The following is a 24,241-nucleotide window of genomic DNA, read 5'->3' as shown; positions in this document are numbered from 1 at the left end:
AATTTTTTTTACGGCTTTTATTGCCATGTTCATTAACATGCACTGTCCCGACCAAATAAACAAATAAACAATCTTGTATAAAAACAGAAAAAAGTGAGTGCATCAGTAGGTCCAAAAAGGTAGGCGCAGGTGCTCTTCAGAGATCAGGTAAAAGTTGATAAAGAGAGGGGAAAAGGGATCTGAGGCACTCTGACTTACAAATTAATAGTCCTTTATTGAACGGACATATATATATGTCTGTTCTTACTTACAATAATTTTTTGTCAGAGAGATCCTTTTTTCCCTCTGTTAAACAATCTTGTATATTTATTTTGTTTTGGGTCTATTATGTGTTACATAAAGATAATACAGTCAATGTTGCTTATTGAAGCTTTTTCCCACATTGCGCTCTCACTCTGGTCTTAAATATATTTCTCTTCTGCTTCCCTACAATGTAATGTGTTTTGCATGAACAAACATGATCAACCCTGTTTAGATCCTCTGCATTGTTTATGAGCTTGAACATTTGTCCTCCTTTTGTTGTCTGTTTCAGTGGGCAGCAGGCCTTCCTTTTGGACAACGTGCCGTGTAACGACGCCAGCTGCCACAATGCAGGGAGAATGTTCCGCATCCGCTGGGACCAATCCGATTTAGGGGCCATCCAAAACGCTGTCATGGCAACTTTTTTTGACATCTATGAAGACGTTAGTAACACATTGACCTTATAGTAAACCTTTCCATCATTCTACCTCATATATCCCCCCCCATCTGCCTGCTCTTTCCTGTTAAAAATCTCTGCTTGTCTCAGCTATGCTCTGCTCTTCTATGGTGGGTGCAGCAAAAATAGCAACAATTCATCTGTAATTTCAGCAGTATTAAAGGACATGCTGCGAAATGGAACAAACATAAATACAACCACAAAAAGCTTTGAAAAAACAAACATTCGATTTGTCGTGTGCAGAAAATAGGATTACACCTCAGCCTTTTTAACACTGACGTCAATAATGGCTTAAGTTTTTCTCTCTTTTTTTTCATGCCTAATGCTTAATATTCCAGATTTATGCTAAGAACAGGAAATTCGATTTGTTCATTGCATTGCTTTTTGTAATCCACTTTCAAGCTAAAAAACTCATGCATGTGTTCAGGCTTGAATATGGAGCATATACTAATTAGATATCCAACGCTACCCAATCCATGTCATTGTATCGTCAGCGTCGCTCGTTCCTACTCCCGCTTGTACTCAGCATGTGCATCTAAATATAGTACAAAAGCCTATTCAAATCGTCCTATCTCATCTTTGCAGAATTATTGCTTGTAACATGTACTGCGCTTTTTTTACCCCCCTCTTCCTGAGCAAAGACCCAAATATTTGCAAACAGTATCCATTTCATTGCATACTATATTTTGTCATAGTTTTAGTCTAAGGAGAATTTTTATTGACTGAAGTTAAGCAAAAAAAAGGCTTTCAAAAGTAGTTTTTGAAGCCTAAGAATATGACCAAAACCATAGATCTTTTTATTGATGATTAAAACTAAAAGGAAAGGGGGACAAAGCTCCTGATGAAAGAATTGCTGATTAAAGAATAGCTTGGTAGATATCCCCTCCAAAAAATGCATAAAAAGATGCATAATGCACCTTTAACCCAGTATAAAGTGTGGAGACATTATCTCTTGTTATCCCGCGTTACTTTGGTATTTCCATCCTCTGATGTAGATATGCTTTTTTAAGGCCGATGCTAATTTTTGAGGATTTTTATTGTCCGATGCCGATATGTTCAGCCGTTATTTTCCAAATGTCTGGTCTATATTCCTGTAAAAACATAAATAGTCCAGCAATTTTATTTTATTATTGATTCAATCATAGTTTCTTTCTCAGCTTTGATTAGTTGCCGTTAGCATTAGCATTCGGCCGTTGGCATTAGCATAGATACAGACGGCATGTCAGGAATCTCCCATATATGGTCATGTTTGAAAACGGGGGGGGAACCAATTTGGAGAAAGATCTAAACTTTCTCTAATTATTCAAAAAATACTTTAACAAATGCTGTATTATGAACATAGTTTTTTACTAAATAAACATACAAAGACATGGAGAGGAGCAAAGTGGTTCAACAACCCATAAATACATAAATCACGGAGAATGCTAACATGATCCTTCATGTTAGCCGTCTGTATCTATACTGTTACTTGCCACAGCATTTGGCATGGCGATCAAGAATACAATTGTGGAGGTTAAAACTAAATCAGCTATTTCCAGTTAAATAAAATGGGAAGTCTGTATCACTTTCGGTCCCGGCGATATCGGCTTTTAGCGGTGCTAGATCGGCTGATAGCCAATATTGTAAAATCCCAAAATATCGGCAACCTCTTCTCTTTTGTTATTTCTAAAAAAAAATACAGTACAGTGCCACTTCATAATTGTGTAATTTTCAGCCAAAGTACACCTACCTACATGTATTTGAGTATCCCTGAAAAAAGTCTCCTCCTTTTTTTACTGGCTCAAAGGTTCCTGAATCCCTGCATTTGTTAAAGATTTCCTTGCTTGACATTTCATCGACTAAAACTAAAAAAAACAAGCCATATTACCATGACCAAATGTCTTCCAGGGATTCGTAACATACACTATAGTGGGCCCAGATGCACACCAGTGAGTGGCCCTTATCGTTGTGTCTGTCTTCATTTGCAGGGTATATTGGACATGCTCGTTCTGAGTCGAGGCGAGGACAAAGACTTGATCATCCATGCTTTGAAGAACAATTTTGAAGCTGACGCCTATTTCGTTAAAGTGATGGGTGAGTGTCGCACCACAGTTTCCCGCAGTTCCACTTGCCAACTCGCAATTGCACATTCTGGTCTGATGTAGCCTCCTGTTTTGCTCTCATTACAACTTCAGCTGGGTTACACGGCTAAAAATATATCCCTGATACGTCTTGGTAAATCAGAAGGTTTCCTCTTCCCGCTGTAAAACAAGGACGGTAGTGGTGCGCGGACAAAGATGATGACGTTTCTTTATCTATAGTTGTGATACCCATTTGGTTTAATACGGTGTACAGTGTTAGATGTTCGAAAGGGTTGTATTTTTACTTACTAAATGACCTACTTAAGAGCGTCACTCACCTATTTTTCTCTACTATCGTATAAGGTTTTTAAGTTGATGGCAGATGTTTCAGGATGTCCTCCCAAAAAGTACCATTACAACAATAGACCCAGGTTTAGCCTCTTAACCCCCACCTGAACTGAGCACATTTTCTCCAGTTCGGCTTTACCCAAATCAAAAAGCTTCTTGGTAAAAAAGAGGATAAAAATTCAACCAAGAAATGCCGAAAAACATGCCAAAACTCAATGAAAAAAAGCAACAAAAACGCACAAAAACAGCGACAAGAGAGCAACAAGAAACATGCCGAAAATGCGACAAAAAATATGTCGGAAAAGCAACAAAAATGCACAAAAAAAAACTACAAAAAGATGACAAAAAAGTGACAAAAACGTTACGACCACTTTTGTAGATCCTAGCTTTCATATGAGGCTTTACACTGTTGCTCTCCAGTCGAGAACCTTTTAGATTTGGGTAAAGCCGTACTGTGGAAAATGCGCTCGGTTCAGGCGCGGGGTAAGAGTTTAGTGTTTTAAGCTTAAAACGGATGGTAACCTATATCTGGCAAACTGGCAGCTCTTTTATTCTTTGCTTTGTCATTTTAGGTTGACTTTTCTGTATATCCCAGAATGATCTTCCAGCTTATTCTCGTTTTGGATTTGTCAATACAGTTGCTTCAAAGCAGAAAATCCCATAAAAGCACTTCAAAAGCACTATTTCTTGTGACGGTCTCATAAAGTAACAGTTTTGCCAATATAAACCCTCCAAGCACTTTTCTTTGCTCTTTACAATTCAATTGGTCTCGTAGTCCCACAGAAATATAGTTCATATACAGTATATGGCTCCCAATCTTTCATGTTGCTTTTTTCTCTACATTAACAGTCAACTCAGTTATACGACAGGATATCTACAACCCATATGAAACCAGTAACCTCGATTGGGGGAGGGGGGTCATCATTCAAATTTCGCAGACCGGACAAGTTAGCCGGCGCCGATTCCAGTCGGAATGGAACTGCCAGCCTTCTGTGACTACGCTAGGAGTGGCTTTCGAATGCACTTGCACAAAAAGACCCGTGTTTTCAGCAAAGAGTATGGCTTTGCCCAGCTATCATTCATCTACACATAAGACGGCCAGGAAATCATTCAGCAGGAAAGCTTTTAGAGGCATATACTCCCGTATTTTAGATCAGCGAAGACACAAATTACGATCCCTCCAGAGCTCACAAGCACATCTTTCATTAAAAGTTGACGTATAAACTGCCGTTACTTGGATGTGTTTAATGGAGAAGCGCAAGAGGCTTTATTGAGGTAATGGTGTTGTTGCTCATATGTAAACAAAACTATGAATATATGTATGTTAGCTTTTTTTATTTTTGCAAGTAGAGCAACAAAGTTTTAGTCTTGAGGCTTTTTCCTCTCACACCTAAACTTATCGCAAGCCCTATCATTCACAGTAATTCAGCTTTCGGCCCTGCCATGTGCACCGAGACTCCAGTGCTATGGCCAGTTCTCTGGAGAAATCAGGCCAGAATCCAATAAGGAGTGTACACGGAGTAGACTCTACATATAAAACGCTACTTTCAGGAGTGTTGGTTGTGCTGAATGCAGGTTGTAACCGTTTGAAGTCAAAGTGTTGGTACAGCGTTAGCACCGAGCGACATTTGAGGGAAGTAAAAATAGTTACACTGTGGGGCGAGCATTTGCACAATTTATTGTGTCACTCGGCTCAGCTCATTAGGAGGAAAAAAAGCTGCTTTGTTCACTGTTCTTTGTGACACTTGGCAAACAGTAGGTATTTCTACAGTGTTGTCTTATGTTAACGAAATAATGTGCTACAGATATACATAAATCATCGTCACGTCATTGTCAACATGTGGTCATACTGCCTTTGCTATGCCCAATCCCGTCAGACCTTGGAAGCTAAGCAGGGAAGGGCCTGGTCGGTACTTGGATGGGAGACCGTTTGGTAACACCAGGAAGCCTAGCGAATGTAGTGAGTGAGTGAGTGGTTGGTGGTGGTCGGAGGGGCCGATGGCGCAGACTGGTTGCCTCGCTTCCGTCAGTCTACCCCAGGGCAGCTGTGGCTACAATAGTAGCTTACCACCACCGGGTATGGAGTGAATGAATAGTGCAATGTAAAGCGTCTTTGAGTGTCCAGAAAAGCGCTATATAAAACTGATGCATTATTATTATTAACATGTGGGAAATCAGTCTTTTGTTGTTTTTTTTACTCATCAAAGATTGTTTTCCTAAAGCTTCTATAGCAACGTGGAGACACATTTGGGGGATCTTCCATCTGACTGACACTTACACATTGTGCTAACACAGCTTGAACAAATCACTAACTTGACACTTTTGCTGAGTTTTGTTTTTTGTATCCATCCTGTCAGACTGTGATTTGTTGTCAAACAGCAGTAAGTAATTGTATTAAAAATAACCCTTGAGGACCGTGTCTCTTTGGATGTTTGTAATGAGCTTATTCGTTTTGTTTTGGAGCCACTCTTTTCAGCCAAGGAATGTCAAACATTCCTGTCTTGTTCACTGTGTAGCAGCAGTATTAGTCATTAGCTTCCTCATTTCACCCTGGAGACCCGGATCTATGTACCAAAAGGCTTGTGGGATTTGTACTGCATTGCTTGATTCAATTTTTAATGCAGGAGTTGACCAAGTGCCAGCGTGTATGATGCATCGTGTGTGGATTTCCCCATGACAGCTTCAAAAAATATTGCTGTGGAGAAAAATCATTATACAAAAGGATGTGTTTGTTGTTGTTCAACATCGCATTGCTGTGATAGACAGGTACTGGCTTGCCCTCCATGCACCAGTGAGGTAAAACAAGTAAAACAATGAGGGATTAGTCTGTTATTCATCACTTTTTTGCATTGCGATTAAATGTTGTGACTAACTGCTTGCAATTTTGTTTACTGTCTTTGTGCGGCACGGTAGCGCAGCGGTTAGCACTCTCACTTCACAGCTAGAAGGTCCAGGGTTCGATTCCCACCTGGAGTCCCACCTGTGTGGAGTTTTGTGGACAATTGTCTCATGTAAAGCGCTTTGTGACTATAACGCCTTTGCTATGCCCAATCCCATCAGACCTTGGAAGCTAAGCAGGTCGGTACTTGGATGGGAAACCGTTTAGTAACACAGGAAGCCGAGTGAAGGTGTGTGTGTGAGTGAGTGGTTGGTGGTGGTCGGAGGGGCCGATAGCGCAGACTGGTTGCCTTGCTTCCGTCAGTCTACCCCAGGGCAGCTGTAGCTACAACTGATGCCATGTTCATATGCCGTATAGCTAAGACATAAAATAGAATAGTGCAATGTAAAGCGTCTTTGAGTGTCCAGAAAAGCGCTATATAAAACTGATGCATTATTATAATTACTAGCTGAGACCCGGCCTTCGGCCGGGCCTCGCTAGTCTCCACATTTGATATTCTGAGATTATGAGTGATTACAAAGAAATGGCCAACCCGTCACACAGTGCAGCTGTAGACCAGTGGTTCCCAACCCATGCCAAAAACTATGGCCACTACAAATGAGTAAAAGAATGAATGCCAAAAAAAATGTCAAACAAACTGCAATTGGAGTGTTTGATGCACCCGTGCTCCTTTCTTATGAACTACAACGACAATATTTTCGCTAAAGTCAGGGAATAGAATTCAAGAGACAGTGGAATAATTATGGATAAATATTAGGGGTTCAGCTCTAACGCTTTGGTTCAAAGTGCAGGACCCGTGGTTTGGTGCATCACGGTAGTTTACAATCCAAAAAATAATGAGTAGGTTTTGAAATGAAATAGCCTAATTATCGTTGTTAGACAGTATTTATAACCTTACAATAAAATAGGCAATGCTTTCCAAGCTGCTTTAGAATAAAATGTACCTCTGGGCTCAAGACGTGAAAGGAAAATAGAAAACAAATGGTACAGCAGCAAAGTAAAAAAAAAGATAAAAAGAAAAAAAACTACGCAGTGCAGGCCATGCGCTCGTTAAGTTGTAGTGTCATTTTCGCTTTTACTCACACGGAGGATAAATCAGTCGGAGCAGCGCGTGTGATTAGAGGCTCGTGTTTGAGGAGGTTTTGGGCACGCACGCACACGCACACACATACGCACACGCACACACACACATGGCCCTGTTTGGATGCGCACGCGCACACATACATACACACACGCGCACACACACATCGCCCTGTTTGTACGCGCGCACACGCACGGCAGTCAGATCGCGTGCACTCGCGTTTGTGTGACGGCGGGTTGTCCTCGGACAGCAGCACCGCGGTCCATATGGACCCGTGGCCAATGCCCGCGAGCGGAGGGACTCGTCACGTGGGGGCCGGCCACGGATGTAATAACACCAACCACGCACACACTCAGTACTGTCGCCAGGCTTCCTGGTGTTCCCAAACGGTCTCCCATCCCAGTCCTAACCAGGCCTTTCCCTGCTTAGCATCGGAGGAACGGTCTCCCATCCCAGTTCTAACCAGGCACTTTCCTGCTTAGCTTCAAAGTCGGTATGGGAAATAAACATGGCGGCGCCCAGGCGGCGGCCATTGAGATAGCGTTTTCTATAATAGATGTCTGTGAAAGGTGCTATATAAATAAAGATCTTCTTCTTCTTCTTTGTGCCCTTGCGCCAGACACATTAATCTGTGTAATTATGAATTTTGTGGTTGCCATGTGTTCATCAGTTCACAATTGAGTCGTGTCTTATCACCACTGGAACATGCAGACGGACTAAAGCAACAAGTGTTAGTTGCTTGCCTATATTACTATTACTCAGACAACAAAGTACAATATAAAGATATGACTTGTACAACGTTAGGTTCAACTTCTCCGAGTCCTTGAATACAGATTAGTAAATGCATGCCGTTGTAGAGCTAGATTTTGATGGCGATAATAAGTTGTTATTCTTTGCAGCTGGGTGACTTCTGCTGACTGTTAATGCATTGTATTCATTTTTCTGCTCACTGACAACTGAACATCCTTGACAACTCGACTCTTGTCAAGGATGCTGTGAATTTACATGCAGCTGTTGCAAGATAGAAACGATCAAGAACGTGGTTACCTGGGGCTTAGTGGCATTACCTTGTAGAGGCGGATGACAATGAGGAAGTTCCAAATGCAATAGTCTGGTTTCATCACGGTGCAATGCCTTGACCTTGACACATAGCACTTGTTCTTGTTCAAACATGACCCCCTGTTGTGCCGCCTCTATAAACACCTCCAATCCCCTTGTCATGCCGTGGCACATCAAACTAAAAACACAGCACAACCCACACCAAAAAACGCCGTCTTCTCCTCACTGACATTTTCGTAGCTTCATCCCACTTTTCTTATTACATCTTTGCCTGTGAATATTTCATATGTCTTCATGTGCATCTTTCGCCTCCCAAAGTAAAAATGTTGCTGTCAAATGCTGCTCTGTGTCAACATTTTACCTCCATTCCACTACACCTGATCTTATATACACCATTTTTGGCAACTTCTCACAGCAAAACCAACAGCTTTAAAGCATAATAACTGCGACTAAGTGATTGAACGGGGATTTCAAGTTTGACATTCTGTGCAAATGTTTTGAGCAGGTAAGAGAAACACTTTGAACCACATCGAAATTTGTTTGTAGTGATGCGAATGAAGGGTAAATTCTGTAACCAACACACCTGGGCATGGCGGGAAAGACACCAAAGGAGAAGTAGCGAAACCTTGGATCTGGATTGTTGTGAAAGAGTGGTTCAGGGAGCATGAGACATCATTTTCAGTTAAGTTAAGTGATACTTTATTAATCCCTGTAGGGAAATTCATTCTCTGAATTTGACCCATCGTCAATGCCGCTGGAAAGAGCAGTGAGCTGCCAGCGTGGCCCGGCGCTGGAGATGGCTCAGGGACCCATCTCCAGATGTGAAGCCAGGCTAATGGTCAGAAACACCTGGCCAGGGGGTTATTGTACATGTTTTTAGTGGTAGGGGAAACCGGAGAACCCAGAGAACATGCAAACCCCACACAGAAAGGCCCCGTCCCTGTTGAGAATCAATCCCGGACCTTCTAGCTGTGAAGCACAAGCACTAACCACTGTACTACCGTGTCGCCACAAGGGTTGCTAGACCAGTGAGTCCAGATCTTACCCCAGTGAGAATCTTGTGTGCTGGAGAAGGCTATGCGCAGTGATCACACTCTCCCGTCATCAATACCAAATCTTGGTTAGATACATGCATCTTTTGACATTGCAGAAGTTTATTGAAACAATGCCCCAGTGAAATAATCAAAACTAAACGCAGTCTAGCGTAACAAAAAGTGGTTTTGGGGGTGTCAGGTGGTTTATGTTGGTAAATCAAGCTCTTTACGCAATCTTTGGCTGAAAAAAGGTTGTGACTGCTGTTCTAGTAGAAAGATGCTGGCACAGTAAACAATGGCACAACCAAGACCAATTACACTGACAGTCTTCAAAGTAATAATCACAAATCTTTTGAGGCCATTTGTTGTGAAGGAAAAGACTTTGCAGCACAGTAAAAGCATGGTAATATGATGGAAAATAGCATGGTAACTAGGGAGATAATGCATTAGACAGCCCCTTTTCCATATTATTACCATGCTATTACTGTCCTGTAGTGCAACGACTTTCGCTGCCCATACTTTTTCTACCTTCACAGCATTTTTTTTTTCTTACTTGCTCAAAAGACGAGAATGTATTTTGATTTAATGACATGCCGCAAGTTTCTTCCAGAGCATTATTTAACAACACAAGCCCTGGCTTTGACTGGATGTTGGATTCAGCCGACGTTGTTAGTGAGTGAAATGTGGGATTCCATTCAGCACAGGGATCTATCCATCACGGGGCAGGGCCAGACAGCACCCCTGCTCTCATACCAGCTGGTAGCAGAGACTCTCGCTGGGCACTGCCGCTCGAAGATGACCCTTACCTGTTACATTTTGACATGCTATCCTCCCATGCACCCAACGAGCACCGCTTCTTTCACTATGGATTCCGTCAAGCCTCTTAGCTCTGTTGCCGAAGGGCCATATATTATTGAGGGGGCAGGCTTGCGGGTTTATTGTGCTCCGACAGACCAGTTTGAAGACCTGTCAGGTGAAGTGCCATGCTGTGCACAAAAAATACCACAAAAGAGGAGAAAAAGGGCTTTTCAAGTGATATATGTCATTTTGTTTTGACAGTTTTTCAAGAAGAGTTTGGCTGGTTATTTGGAGTTTACACTTTGCCCGCATGTTTAGCTGCAAAACATTTTGAAGATTGTTGTAATGCAGACTGATAAATATGCATTTACTGTTTGTAAGAGGCTCAACATCACAAAGAAAATACAACAGGCTTATTTTTAAACACTATACATGCAAATGACATTTTTCTCAGATTTCTAAATTGTCAAGTCAAATGACAGTCAGCATAATTTCCAAGTCTTTATCTGTTGCGGTGAATGTGGTTGAAAAACCTCCCAGTGATAAACAACTCAAAATGCACTGTTCAGAATTATTGTCCATTCTTATTATTATTCAATACATTTTATAGGTTGTAAAGAGCTAAAAGAAAATGGTAATTTGTTGAATTTGCTGCATTAGGGGGCCATATTTGCTGATATCAAAAGCTGTTTAAATCAAAAACATCTTAACAGGTCAAGTTGCAACATAGGATCCTTATTCAAAAATATTTTTGGAGAGTTTCTGCTTGGATTTCTTTGCAGGATGTCAGAATAGCCTCCCAGAGTTGATGTTTTGATGAAAACTACCTCCCACCCTGATAGATCTTTTCCTTGAGGCTCCAAAGGTTCTCAATAGGGTTGAGGTCAGGGGAGGATGGGGTCCACATCATGAGTTTTTCTCCTTCTCTCCTCTGGAGATTCCAGAGGCACCAGCAGCTTCAAATACCTGTTTGCTGCTTTGTAGCAGCTGTTCTCTTTGTCTGGCAGAAACCATTCTCATTGTGCCTTTATCTGCACAAACCCATGTGTGCTCTGAATCAGCCACCAATATCTTAACAGTGCGATGATTAAGCTTGATATTTCGTGAAATATCGAAGGTTTTCGTACATAGTCCAAGGCATTCAAGTATTTCATGCTTTTCATCCACGCTTTTCTTTCCTATATTGCTTGAAAATGTTGGTCTGCTTAATAATTAAACGTCCTTTTTCAGTAGTTTTTTCCATAACTGAGCTCACCTGACAACTAATTTCACAGGTGTCTGAGATTGATGTCAGTGATTTAAAGAGCCCTGAGACACACCAGCCATGCATTAGTTTCTTTCTTTTTTTTCCTTTTTGACAAATATAATTTGCATAATAACTGTGAACGCAGTGTAGATTCCTTCCAAACAGCTTTGTTTTCAACTAACATACGCCATGCTTTTACCCCTTCACAACAAGCATGTAAATGTGAATCTCACCCAGCGGCACTCGACCATTTCTTTTCAAGTGCAAGGCCAGGCTTCAGAGCGCCGAGCTGGAGCCGGATGGACAGATGGATGGATGATTACTGATGTGGAAGAAGCAAACGAGAGCATTCATAAACACCCAAATTAGAAAGGAGGATAAAACCATCGCTGACGGAGGGAGGGTGAGAGTGCGGCGATGGGGGCTGCGTAAGCATGTCGAAATGTGCATTTGTGTGCGGGCAGCAGATGAAGAGGCAGGCTGACAGGCAGAACTGTACGGGTTGATTAGTTTCCTGCTCACTTATTAGGATGCAGATTAGCGGCATTGAGGAACATCTGGGAGCTTTTCTCAGCCCCCTCTTTTACAGTCCTCCCTCCTGAGCCACGAGATCCACTCCTCATCTCTCCTTTTCTCATCTCTCCCTCCTTGTCCTCTTGATTCTTCTTCTTCTCCCCTCTTCTCCCGTTCGTTTCCTGTCACTCAAAACTGCCACTTCCCATGCATTCGCTCTGACAATGGATAGATTTACACGCGCAGGTCTTTCAATGCGGCATGTCGTCCGGAGGTGGATTTTTCACTGGAGGCTGTGCGCATTCACATCATTGCGAACATATTTTCTCTGTCTATCTGTGTCACCCAAGGAAGTGGAAGTGAAGGCAAAATAGCATCCTGTTCCAGCCAATGTTGACAATTGAGATACTAATGGTTTTGCCTTCGGATTCTGTGTACTTGTTTCTCATACCCACCGGAGGGGAGTAGTCATATTTCTCCTCTAATGTAGGCCAAGTGTGCTGTCTATGTGATTTGTACTCCCGACCTTCAGGAACCCAGATACCTCTTTTTATTCCTTCACTGAAAAATGCTAACCCAGATATTTTGGCGAGCAATGTTTTGCATACATTTTGCATTATGGCGATGTAATCTGCCATTAGGGAGTTTATGATTTACACATGCATTAGGAAAGTCTCTTCAAGCCATTTGCAAGTTTATTTGATCACTTCTGGCCTCATTCGAAGAGAATTATGCTAGCTGGTAGACCAATTAGCTCATTATAGTATACGACTTTAGGCAAAAGCAACAATAAGGGGTGCCACAATTACATTTTGGTGCCACCTCTTGATTTATGACTCTATTGGCTAATCAAATTCTCAAATTCATTTCAGTGTGCGCCCTCTGAGGTTTCTTCTAACCCTTGCAAACTTCCATTTAGCCCTGTCAAAGCAGTTGTAGTCTAAGTACAAAAGCAACTTCAAAACTTGTTGTGTTTGTGTATTCTAAAAATAGATTAGTGTTAAGTGTGGCATCTTTGGTCCAGAGATGGTACTCTGACGACACTTATTTCATCCCACGACCACAACCAATTCAGCTACCTCACTAAAACTGTTTCTTTTTAACAAAATATTTTGATTTCCATTTGAATGATGGAGAACTCTTTCGTAACTACTCTAAGATTATTCTGATCTTTTTTTTCGCCTTGATTTATCAACTGTTTGTTCCATGAGGATCGCTCTTGTATTCAGTCAGTTCCAGTGAGTGGTGTGTGAGTGAAGGTGGCAATTGTTCATGGAAGGTGTATGGGTGTGCAGACAAATATAATGAGGGAAATTGTATTGCTATGCTATCATTATTTTTTTTTCTTCGTGATATTGATTATTAAGATGGTGGTCACATTTGTTCCCTTCCTCTGCAACGGAACAACGGAACAACGGAACAACGGAACAACGGAGAGCCTGTGCCAGATTTGCCGATGCTGAGAAGAATACCACATCTAATGATGTTACCCATGGTGAAGCCCAAAACAGGGACAGCTCCCTTTGGGACAGACTCCCCCAGGTACCACAGTACCTTGTCTTACTTACACTTGGACCAGACATGACAAAAGCTGCTTGAGCGTGGCTAATAGGGGCAAAGAGACTTTTGTCGTTTTTTATTAAACACTCACAAGGCTGCCAGTGAACGGGACGACTTTACAATTTTACTTTATTGCTGAGTTCTGCAGGAATTCCCCAAACTTCATGCTGCGCTACATATTCTATACATTTCCAAATCTCATAGGAGAATACATACTGTGCTCTACTGAATGTGAGTGGATTACAAGTTACAGTACGAGTCTCACTGATGTGCACTGATGTGCACTTTACACTTAACATTTTAATTCTTGTTTATGGCATAACATAAATGAATAAATGCCACTGCACTCTGTAATGTCTTCTGCCATGGCACTGAGCTTACATGTGGTCCAGTGGTCGTCAATTGTGTTCGTAGTTTGCAGTGATTTGTGAGAAATACTAACTCCTCTCTTGAAAATGCATTTGGGTCAGTGTTCCATCCGGTACCAGCAAAGAGGACAGCAGAAGGGTCTGCTCTGTAGTTCTACACCAGTTTGACATATCCCAGCAGTGGTTATGTGTTTGTATCAGTGTGCGTGTATAGAGTTGCCCCGGAGTCAGCCTCCACAGCCTGAGGACAATGAGAAGTGATGAGAAACTGTCTCTTGCCTGTCACTGCGCTCAGCTCTGTGTTCTGTCGTATACAGTCGGCTGACGCAGCATGTCAGCCTCGCGCTTGTCAACTCCGCCCATTGTAGTTTTAGTCAAGCGTTCAGGTCAAAACGCCATGGCCACCACGTTTCTAAAGGTGTCGGTCTATTTTTGGCTCTGTATTACGTGTCTGTTCACAAAGAGGGGCGGCACAGTGGTGGAACGTTTGTAGAGGCCTTTCTGTGATGGAGTTTTGCAGTAACTGCATTTGCTCTGGTTTCCCCGACCACTTAAAACATGTACAATAGCCTGGGTGAATGAGAGTGTGCCTGCGAGTGCGAGACCAAGACGACTGATGGAAATTTACCCATGGCTACAATCTGGTGCGGCGTTACATGTATGTTTCCAGTGTTAACATGCACTGTCCCGACTTAATATACAAATTAATTGTTTTTTAAAAATGATAGAAAATGAATATTGTGTCCTGTGTTGATTTGAAAGATGTATTTTAGTGATTTAGGAATATGTTATTGTTTGTTTTTAAGACATCTTTTGTACACTGATAAAAGCTCAAAGCAGTACAGATAGTGGAAAGCAATCTTTTCTGACATTCAATGCTGATAAAACATCATAAACATAATATTTTCATGAACAGATTGTGACTTTTTTTATTCTTATATTTATGTTTAATCCTCAATGTGTGAAGGGAAGCTTTTGTGGAATTTCATTACGTACAAGTGTATTACTCACTAAAGTAGTTTTTGGTAAGAGTATGCTTAGTGGACTTTGGCCATGTAGTTTCTATGTTGGCCAACAAAGTTTTTGTGAGGACCCCCCCTTTCACTTCACCTTGTCCAGTGAGTTTGACCTACCCATGACTTGCAAATAATATTGTTGTATTTTGAAATTTGTTTTGAAAATGATTTATGTGACTGCCCACTGTGACTTTGCATGGGTCGGGGAGTCTCGGGATCTCAGCTGAGACTCCTGCCTCCACGACCCGGCTCCGGATAAAGCGGAAGGAGCATGGATGGATGGATGCCCAACGTATAATTGTTTTCAGTCCCTGGAGTCAATGCAAATGTCTTGATAAAACAAATTTGATTGAACCGCATTTGCTATGCCCATTCCTGTCTGATCTTGGAAGCTAAGCAGGGTTAGGCCTGGTTGGTACTTGATGGGAGACCGTTTGGGAACACTAAGAAGCATGGATGAATGCAGTGTGCGAGTGAGTGGTTGGTGGTGGTCAAAGGGGATGATGTTGCAGATTGGCGGCCTCGCTTCCGTCAGCTGTAGCTACAAAACTAGCTTACCATCGCCAAGTATGGGGTGAATGAATAATGCAATGTGAAGCGTCTTTGAGTGTCCAGGAAAGCGCTATATAAAACCAATGCATTATTATTATTCATTATTGAAGCGGCCTAATTTAAAGACTTTGATCACACCATAGGTTTTAGTTGCTTTTTATTCACTGTACTTGTGTAATGATTAGGATTTTTCATGCCAGGCTTCCACACACACACACACACACCTGTGTAATGACTCACGACTGCATCTGGTGTTTTCACAGCACATCACTGGCTCTTGTTACACTTGAAAAATTCCCTTCAAGACTGCTGGTTATTCCAAACTCCCCCTCCCAAAAAAACACATTACCGGAGAAAAACGAAAAATCTGCCTGCTTCTGCCCGACTGGAGTGGCCATTATTGCACCTTGATGGACGCCCATGCACACAAAGTGACACACAGACCAGTTCATCATTCACTCAATTAGGTTAGTCCAGGGAAGACGCTGCCATCACTCTCAATATTCCCGTGGAAAGAAACGGGGGTGGTGTGTCTGTGTGTGGGAGGTAAGAGAGTCTGGGTATTGGCAGGAGACAAGAAATCTGTTTGCGCCTCAGTGTGAGAGAGCTATTCTTGTTTTTGGCCAAGGAGGAGCTGCTATGTTGTTGTTGTCGGGGGAGATTGAAGTATTATGAACAAAGCACAGAAGAAGCGATCAACGGCAAGCTGCTTTTTTCCTCTGCTCGGAACACAGTGACAGGCGCGTACACATGGATGCCCAAGCCTGACGTTCAGTCCTTAGAACCATGACGGACGCAGTGAGTTGTGAAGGGCTCGTGTATCCAGACATGTTGTTGCGAGAAGTTCTCAGCAGCCTTCATCTTCTTCGCCTACAATGAAATAGTCGTCTCTATGACTCATTACTGACATACCCCCGTATGTCAGTAATGAGTCATGTGATTACTTACACATTGTCAAATCAGATGGAATTGATCCACCATCTGCTTCTGCCAACTTATTCCAGATTCCTTTTTCAAGTTTGCATCAAGTCCTTATGATATACCTGAGTGTTTAACCCTTAACATGAGGATTGATGAAGTCAAGCAATGCCCAGCAGGTGAAAGCAACGGAGGTGCAAATTTGGCCATACAGTGTCAGCATATAGAACACAATACATCTAAAAACCTGTTAAAAACCTCCATCAATACAGATATATATATATATATATTTTTATAAGTATTTTCCAGAGGCTCAGAGTTATATAAAAATAGTTTTCACAGTGTCTTTCCAACTGTTGCCTGCAGAGGGAGGTTCCAGCAAAATCCCCGCTCAGTGGCTATATTTATATGGTAAGAGTAATCGGATAATCCAATCATCAGATCTGATGTGTTTACATTCACTTCCGAAATCTGATCATCCATCCATCTTTTTATTTTGTCTTTAATCTTTGTCTTTATTTCATTCATTTGCCTTTTGCTGTATTTACCTGGTTAGCATGCACAAATATGAAAGAAATCAGATTACATCTACTCTACATAAAATAAGATGATATATCTCAGATTATGCTGTTATCGCTTTAATAATCTGAGAACATCAGAAATGATATTATGATCATATTTTATCCATCCATCCATCCATCCATCCATCCATCCATCCATCCATTTTCTTCCACTTTTCCTTTGCCGTGTTGTGGGGGCAGCTGTTGGAGTTGCCCAAATCACATTGCACCAGCCCCTTCTGGCTCCTTCTGCAAGTGATGGGTCCACAGAAGGATTCAAATGGCTTATATTGAAAATACGCTATAGTTAGCTGTGATGTAATCATTAATGGATTCCCTCTAATGAGAACCACTGTTCAAAATATGATGGCATTTAGACCAGACATATATACAGTACTTGGAGTTGTCGCTTTGTATTTGGTGTGCTTTGTGCATCACGCCCTCAATCCCTGCTTTCCCAAATAAGACCATCTTCAAACAAATGAGTGTCTAATCCCTTTGCACTATTGATTTACAGTGTTGTTCACAGCTGTGCCGGAGCCTGACCCCTCGCAACATGGAATTCAAACATAATCCTTTTTCTATGATTTATTGATCAACTGTGTCCTTCGCCGAATGACTTTGCTGCAGACCCTGTGATGTGTTGATCTGTTCATAATCAAAGTGGAGAGAGCCGTAATTATTCTGTTGGCAGCCTATAATGACTTCGCGCAACCTCTGGACTCTGTTACAGGACTAGCGGCAAGGTTTCCATGTTCTGTGGAGACTTGACTTGTAGGGGAGATGAAAAAGTCTTACGGGTCGCCCGAGGATCAAGGATGGGTGAAATGCAGATGACAAATCTATGGGGATAATAAAATACCTAGAAACCATAACTGGGCCTTACTATTGTTTATGTTAACATTTTTTTAAATTTTACTTCACAATGAACCTCACACACCTCATTAGTGTGATTGTCATCCAAAGAGAGTTCTATAGCCCCACTGAAAAGTTTGGTTTGTTTGCTATAATTGACTTACATGGACAATCAGAGGGGCAGGAACTCAAGTTTCAAAAGCCAATGGACGACGACACCTAGGCTTGTGTTTTCCAACTGAGACATTTTGACAAGAATGCGTCGCGCTGTTTGCACCAGGTTTCTAGACCGTACATATGTATCCGCTTCTTGATCTCATAGAGCCGTTGTTACGAGAAAGATGAAAAGTCATCTGAAGCACAAGAGTTCATCTGAAGCACAAGAGTTCATCTGAAGCACAAGAGTTCATCTTTGCGCTCATTTTAGTCCATCCATGCTCTGCTCTTCTTCCCTCTCTCTGAGTGCTGCTCCTTGCTCGAGGCAGTGGGCAGCACACAATGAGCTAATGAGGAACATGTTCATTTTGGGTGGGATTCATTATAGTTTGATTAAAGAATAAGTGTCATTGGTAAACAGAACCAATCACCCTCTTTTATACACAAAATAACTTCAAAGACGCGGAAAGAGAAGGGCACTTCAGGGGCATTGAGTAAAGGGCACATCCCTGCAGTGCGGGTCAGATTAGTATTCTCTGCAGATTTCCATTCTCAGGTGTTGAAATGGTGTGCTGCACCTTCTGTGTAATATGGTCAGTTAAGGTTGAAGAAAACATGTTAAGTGTTTTATTGGAACCGCATGAAGTCACCTTCGGGTGTGTACTTAATAAGCCTAAGAACATCAAAGCTGATCGCAATTCTGTTCAAATCAAAGGCTAGAAAGAAGAACACTTGTTCAAAGATCGTCTAGAATAATCAGTACCGAATGGTGCAGTGCGGTGTAAAGCATCTACAAAAAATCTAAATTGTGTTGGAGTATGAAGAAGACCATAGAGTAATATCAACTACATCTGCAGCAGAGGGAGGAAAGTTGTAAGTTGAGTTCCTTTGGTGGATGAACCTGTCGTTCAGTCAGTTGAACCTGGCACTGATCAAGACTCCACAGTCTTCTCTCTATAAGAAGGTCCTATATACTCTGCCACAGGAATTGATATGTATACATAAATGCATAGACCACAGCTCTGAGGGCCTAAAAGAACAGCTGAAATTAAACTGAGAGTAGATTACACACAGGTGCCTCTATTTAATGGTTAGGCCAAGGTGAACATTCTGGAGTCATGAGGAATGTTATAAAGGCAATTTAATGCACTCAGAAAATGCTGTATGGATACTTATGCAAGCCCCACTTTTCACTTTTCTATTTTTTGAAAAATAACAGAATCATGTATCATTTTGCTTTCACTTCACAGTTGTCGGTTACTTGTGTGTGAACGTTCAGTAAAAAAAATCAAAATAAAATCTTTATGTTTAGGGTTGTAAACATGACAAAATGTGCAAATGTTCAAGGTGTATGAATACTTTCGAGAGGCACTGTAAGTGTCCAGTTGTGTAATCCATCGACTTGCTGTTCGATGCGCACCTTATTAACAAGTATAGGACTCCTGTGTGACTTCATCAAGCGAGAGCATCAGGCCGCCTCAGAACCATTAGTATGCTAATAAAGTCACTTTTCTAATGACTGATTAGCAATTCAGCGGATCTTGTCCTTGCTCCGCTTGTACACACTAATCACAAATAGGCAAAATGAGCTTCTATGATGCATTTACATGTATACACACTGCAATAGTTAACTTAATGTTCTCTGTTGCCTCAAACTGTTGACAGTTTTTCTTCTTTGGCTGAGTGTAGTACAGAATATGAACATAATGCCCTCAATGTGATTCTTTGGACTATATGTTAACTCTTTGTCTTCTTACTGTCTTTTTTTCTTCTTTTCTTCACAGTTCTCAGTGGCCTCTGCTCCAACAACTGTCCTGAAGGAGTCAAGGTAAAATAAAACAAAGTATATAACTTTTTTCTCACCACTGTCAGTAAATAAAATTAGCAGCGTTAGCTCTGAAAGAAAAGCACATTCCTTATTATATAATTGCTGGAAAATAAAAGGTGCTTGTGATGACGGTGAGGGGGTCGATAAGATTAGAAGCTCTGTTGTTATCTACACCAGTTAGTCATTTATTCTATTATAGATACAGTATAATATCTGTTACAGTTTTCATTCATGGCATTCAGCTCTGAACATTAGTTGAACCTTTTAATGATTGAGAACAATATGCTTCAAATAACAATTAAAGGGTAAGATTTCAGCACAATTTACTTTTTCGAGCCTTGTACCAAGTTGTAATGTTGTTCCCCAATTAAAAACATATCTATAGTTGTGATGTCAGGAATGTTCAATTAATCTTTGAATCTCTCATGGCAGCTCTCATGGCAGTAGTCTCCATGTTCGTCTATGCCCTAAGTAACCAGGAAGCGCACTCCTTACCTCCCGCCCAGCTTGTGCTTCGTAGCACCGCTTAGGCCTCCTTGGCAGAACAGCAGGTGACAAAAACATCTTCCAGATCTTCGCTGCTAAAAAAAAGGTTTATGTTCTGATACTGCACCGATGTCTGACAAATCCACAGAGCTGTAAAGGCAGTGGTGTTTGTTTAGCATGGAGGCTGAGGGGAAGAGAGTCTTACAAGGCGATTTACAACACATGTCATGCTGAACAATATATAAAACGGTAAACAAGAGGTCTTTGAAATTGTCACTAGAAAAAGCAAAATACGCCTGTTTAAACCCCTTAAAATTCACATTTGTGTCTCTAAAGCCACCATTTAAGACTGTCGCTTACACAGAGTTATGCAAGAGGCTAGAGCTTCATGCTTTCACACTTTGATCAACTTGCATATGGAATTAAGCAGGGCTTGCAAGTGTGTGCCACAGAGCTACTACAATCATCTCCATTTTAGCAAAATTTGCCAAATTCACATAAAAGTGCTCTAATCAAATAAACACTTAAAAAAAACAGTCATCCAAAAACTCCATTGTGTCAAAGTGTCCAGACTTCAACATTAATGAATGTTACTTTGGGTACAAAGTCTAATGACAAAATCAGTGAGGCTGCTTAAAAACAGCAGAAGCCAGGGTCCTCCGGCACCTGCCCTTCCTATAATTATTCAGGGACATTCGGCAGAGCTGCCCAACACTTGCATCAGGCTAATCCCTATTCACTCTTCTACCTTGAGTTTGTCTCAGAGTGGAGGATGATGATCTGAAAGTTTTTTTTGTGGGGGTAAAACAAGGTGAGAATTTTAGGCGTTTGAGTCGTGTCATGGCACATAAAAACATTTTATTTTGCTGCTTGAACTTTCCTTGGGATTGTAATGTACACTGTAAATCTGTTTTATGTTTGAGCGTTTGTAGTCTGCATACAGTCGGCATATTTCATGTTTTGTTATTCCACCAACATCACTTTCTCAAAGCAAACATTTAATGAGGACTTACTATATGTTTTACATCATTAAATAGGGGATAGAACTTCAAAGGGGCTAGATGCAAGTTAGCCATTTTATACTCACTACTGCCACCTCAGGTCATACATGTAACTGCACCTTCTATATAAATCGCATGCATGACGGCAATTCGGACCCGAAGTGACATCTTTTTGAGTGACAGTGCAGGATTTTAGAGGCAGTTGTGGTGAACAGGTATGGGCTCATTGTACACAATAGGACATTGCTGGGACATGGTAGAGCGGGTCGTCTCATGATCGGAAGGTTGGTGGTCCGAATCCCGGCTCCTGCAGGTGCCATTATGTCATTATGTCCTTGGGCTAGACACTTCACCCAATGCCTATGTGTGAGTGGTTGGTGGTGGTCAGCGGGACCGTTGGCGCAGATGTGAGCAGCCTCTGTGGCTACTGTAGCTTACCACCATCAGCATGGAGTGAATACCTGCATGCAAACAGGCCTGCATTAGTATTTCACATCTTTGCAATGCTGGTGCTGCCCTCCCTATTCTTAGTACCCATTACTGAACACCGGCCGTTTTTAACAGTGCCGTGAATTTGCTCGTACTGTATGCAGTTAACAGAAACTAATATTATTTACATAATCCTGACCAGCCCTGGCCTCTGTCTCAGTCATTTATGTGTACTGTATATAGACATTATTTCAAATGATGAAATGTATCATATCTATTTGCTGATACATAAAATAATAGGGCTGGGCAATTCATCGAAATTGAATCGAAATTGTAATCTCTACTTTGGTCAATCTCAATAATGGTCATAGGACTTTCGACAGGTTTACAGTCATTTCTTTGGCACAAACAGTACCAAAATAGTGGGAGTTTGGTCGAGACAATGGAAGACTTTTGTGCGTTAAATAAGACTTGATGAAAGCATTTGTTTTGTTTGAGCTCAGGTTTGAATAAAAGATGTATCTAAAATTTGAATCAGCGAGATGTATTTAATTTATTATGAAAAAATAAAATTGAAAATCGAGATCAATATGGGGAAAAATAATCGTGATTACTTTTTTCACAAAATCGCCCAGCCCTACATACAATGATGTAATTTGTAAGCCTCTAGCATAATATATCCACTTTAAATGGTTCTAAATTGTACCTTGTGAGACTGTTTATCCGTCAAGCCACATCCCAGATTGTCTCCCACTTAAATTAGCCTTGGCCACTTGCAACGCTACCTGAAAACAAATGGCCTTTCACTTTTATTTGTAGCCACTCTTATCCAAAAGCCATGCCATGAAATGTAGACTGAGCACCGGGAGCACAAGTGAGCAGCCTCTGCCCCAGCACTGCGCTCACCACAGCACTGTGACATGTTGCTGGTTTTGGTGCTGTGTGTTCTCCGCCTGCTCCAGCCCCTTGTTGTTGTAACTGAAAGGTATGATGAACGTGCCAGACGAGTGGAGCTTCGGGCTGTTTCTGCCGCTCTCCGCTGCCATCCATCAAGCCCTTCCATCTCTAAATCCCTCCCCTGCACCGCTCTCACAGCGCCTTCCACTCAGCAGCACTCTCCACCATCTGCAGTTACAGGAGGCAGAAGCTGTTCACAATTTGGGGAGTTTGGAGTTAGAAATGTGCTGCCCCTTGATGAAAGCTGAAAACTCAGGCATCAGATTTTCTCATTTGACATAATCTTTTTCAGCAAGAAAAACATTTGCTATTAAAATCTACACATCTCATGTTCTACAGCAAATATCTAGTTTTCTGTGGCAGTCTCTTTTTGATTTCACATTTTATTCTGATTGTTCCCCCCCCACAAAACAGACAAAACACACAAAGCTCAATGATCTTTCCCCCAAGTTGGCGAGCTGTAGAATCCACTCCTGTAGTCATAGTAAATAACAAAGGGAAGAAACCGAAAGATACAGTATTATACATTTCCCATGTAAAGCTTCAGCTGCACTGACTCATGTCGACTTGGAACCTAATATATTCAAATTCATTAAGTTTCTCCAAAACAACACAAAAGTGGCATGTTTCAAAGTTCGTCTTCTACTTTATTTTATTTTATTGAACGTGCAAAGAATTTCAAAAATCATCCAGCCCTGGCGCTAAGACATTTTTTACCTACCCACGTCTAATCAGCAACACACACGGTCACATTACATCCAGCTCAGACATTTTCTTTTCATCTCCTTAAAAAAAACAACCATAAAACGGCACTCAAGGTCGCCGCGGTGACGACGTGCCTGTCAGTGATTCACGCGTTTTCCCTTTCAACCGTGCCCACCAGTGCGCCCCTGTCCTCGCGTGCCCCCTCGCTGACGGACAAGTGATTTATTTTTATGTGTCAAAAGAGCTCACTTTGTTTTTGCTTTGTGCAGCCTTTCGGTGTTAACCAGCCCGGCCCGTATGTCATGTACACCACAGTGGACTCGAACGGGAACCAGAAAAACGCCTCCGGTAAGTCACCACCCAAACCCCCCCACCCCAAGTGCACACGCCGACACTTTTACCTGTCCTTTCCACTCGAATTCATATATGAGTCTCTATTCTGTCAGGCAAATCACGCGTCCACCATTGTGCTCCATCAATTTTAAACATTTTGTCACCTCGCTTTGAGCTATAATTTTAAAGCACCTTCTTCAGACTCTCTCGTTCATACATCCATGTCAGGTTTATTAATAACTTACCCTCAACACACTGACAGCTGTCCTCTGTCTAGCTGACAACTCTGGCTTTGTTTTGAGCTACCATAGGGAAAAATAACATTGAGAAAAGAAATATTGATTCCAGCTTATTTATTTTTAGTGCGTGAAAAAGGCCTCAAAGACACAGTAGCAGCAGAAAGGGCGACTGAGGAACAGTCCTTCCAGGTGAAGCAAAGATAAATCAGGTTGATGAGGGGCTAATGCTCACCCTGTGCCACTTACAGCATTGTTTCTTGTTTTATAGACTGTGGTTTATTATTCGAGGTCCTGCAGGTGCTAAATTACATGTGCTCTCTGTTAAATCATTGCAGAAAAACATCTTAAGTTTAAAGACGACACGAGGAAATTGTGCTGTTGCCAAGGGTACCCAGAAGTAAAACAAATGAGGCTAACAGCATGATAAAATGTCTTCTTTTGACTCATCAATGACATTTTAAACGAACATCCAATATATTTTACGAGTTGTGTCATTTATCTCCTTTATTTCTGTGTAAATGTTTGCAATTTTGAATTATTCAC

The 24,241-nt window shown here is 41.5% G+C and overlaps 1 protein-coding gene across 1 annotated transcript in view; it reads left to right on the top strand.

Annotated features, from left to right (window-relative positions):
- The window catches only part of itfg1 (integrin alpha FG-GAP repeat containing 1), a 129,056-nt gene that overhangs the window by 70,031 nt on the left and 34,784 nt on the right, over positions 1-24,241 (top strand). Inside the window, exons 11-14 of the mRNA XM_079554796.1 lie at positions 533-683; positions 2,665-2,770; positions 19,505-19,548; positions 23,396-23,474. Coding sequence (XP_079410922.1) covers positions 533-683; positions 2,665-2,770; positions 19,505-19,548; positions 23,396-23,474 — 380 coding nt within the window. The remainder of the gene's footprint in view (positions 1-532; positions 684-2,664; positions 2,771-19,504; positions 19,549-23,395; positions 23,475-24,241) is intronic.

Source organism: Gobius niger (assembly GCF_951799975.1).
Source record: "Gobius niger genome assembly, chromosome: 4".
Taxonomy (NCBI): domain Eukaryota; kingdom Metazoa; phylum Chordata; class Actinopteri; order Gobiiformes; family Gobiidae; genus Gobius; species Gobius niger.
The sequence above is the reverse complement of the archived record's forward strand: the minus strand, read 5'-3'. Positions and strand labels throughout refer to the sequence as shown.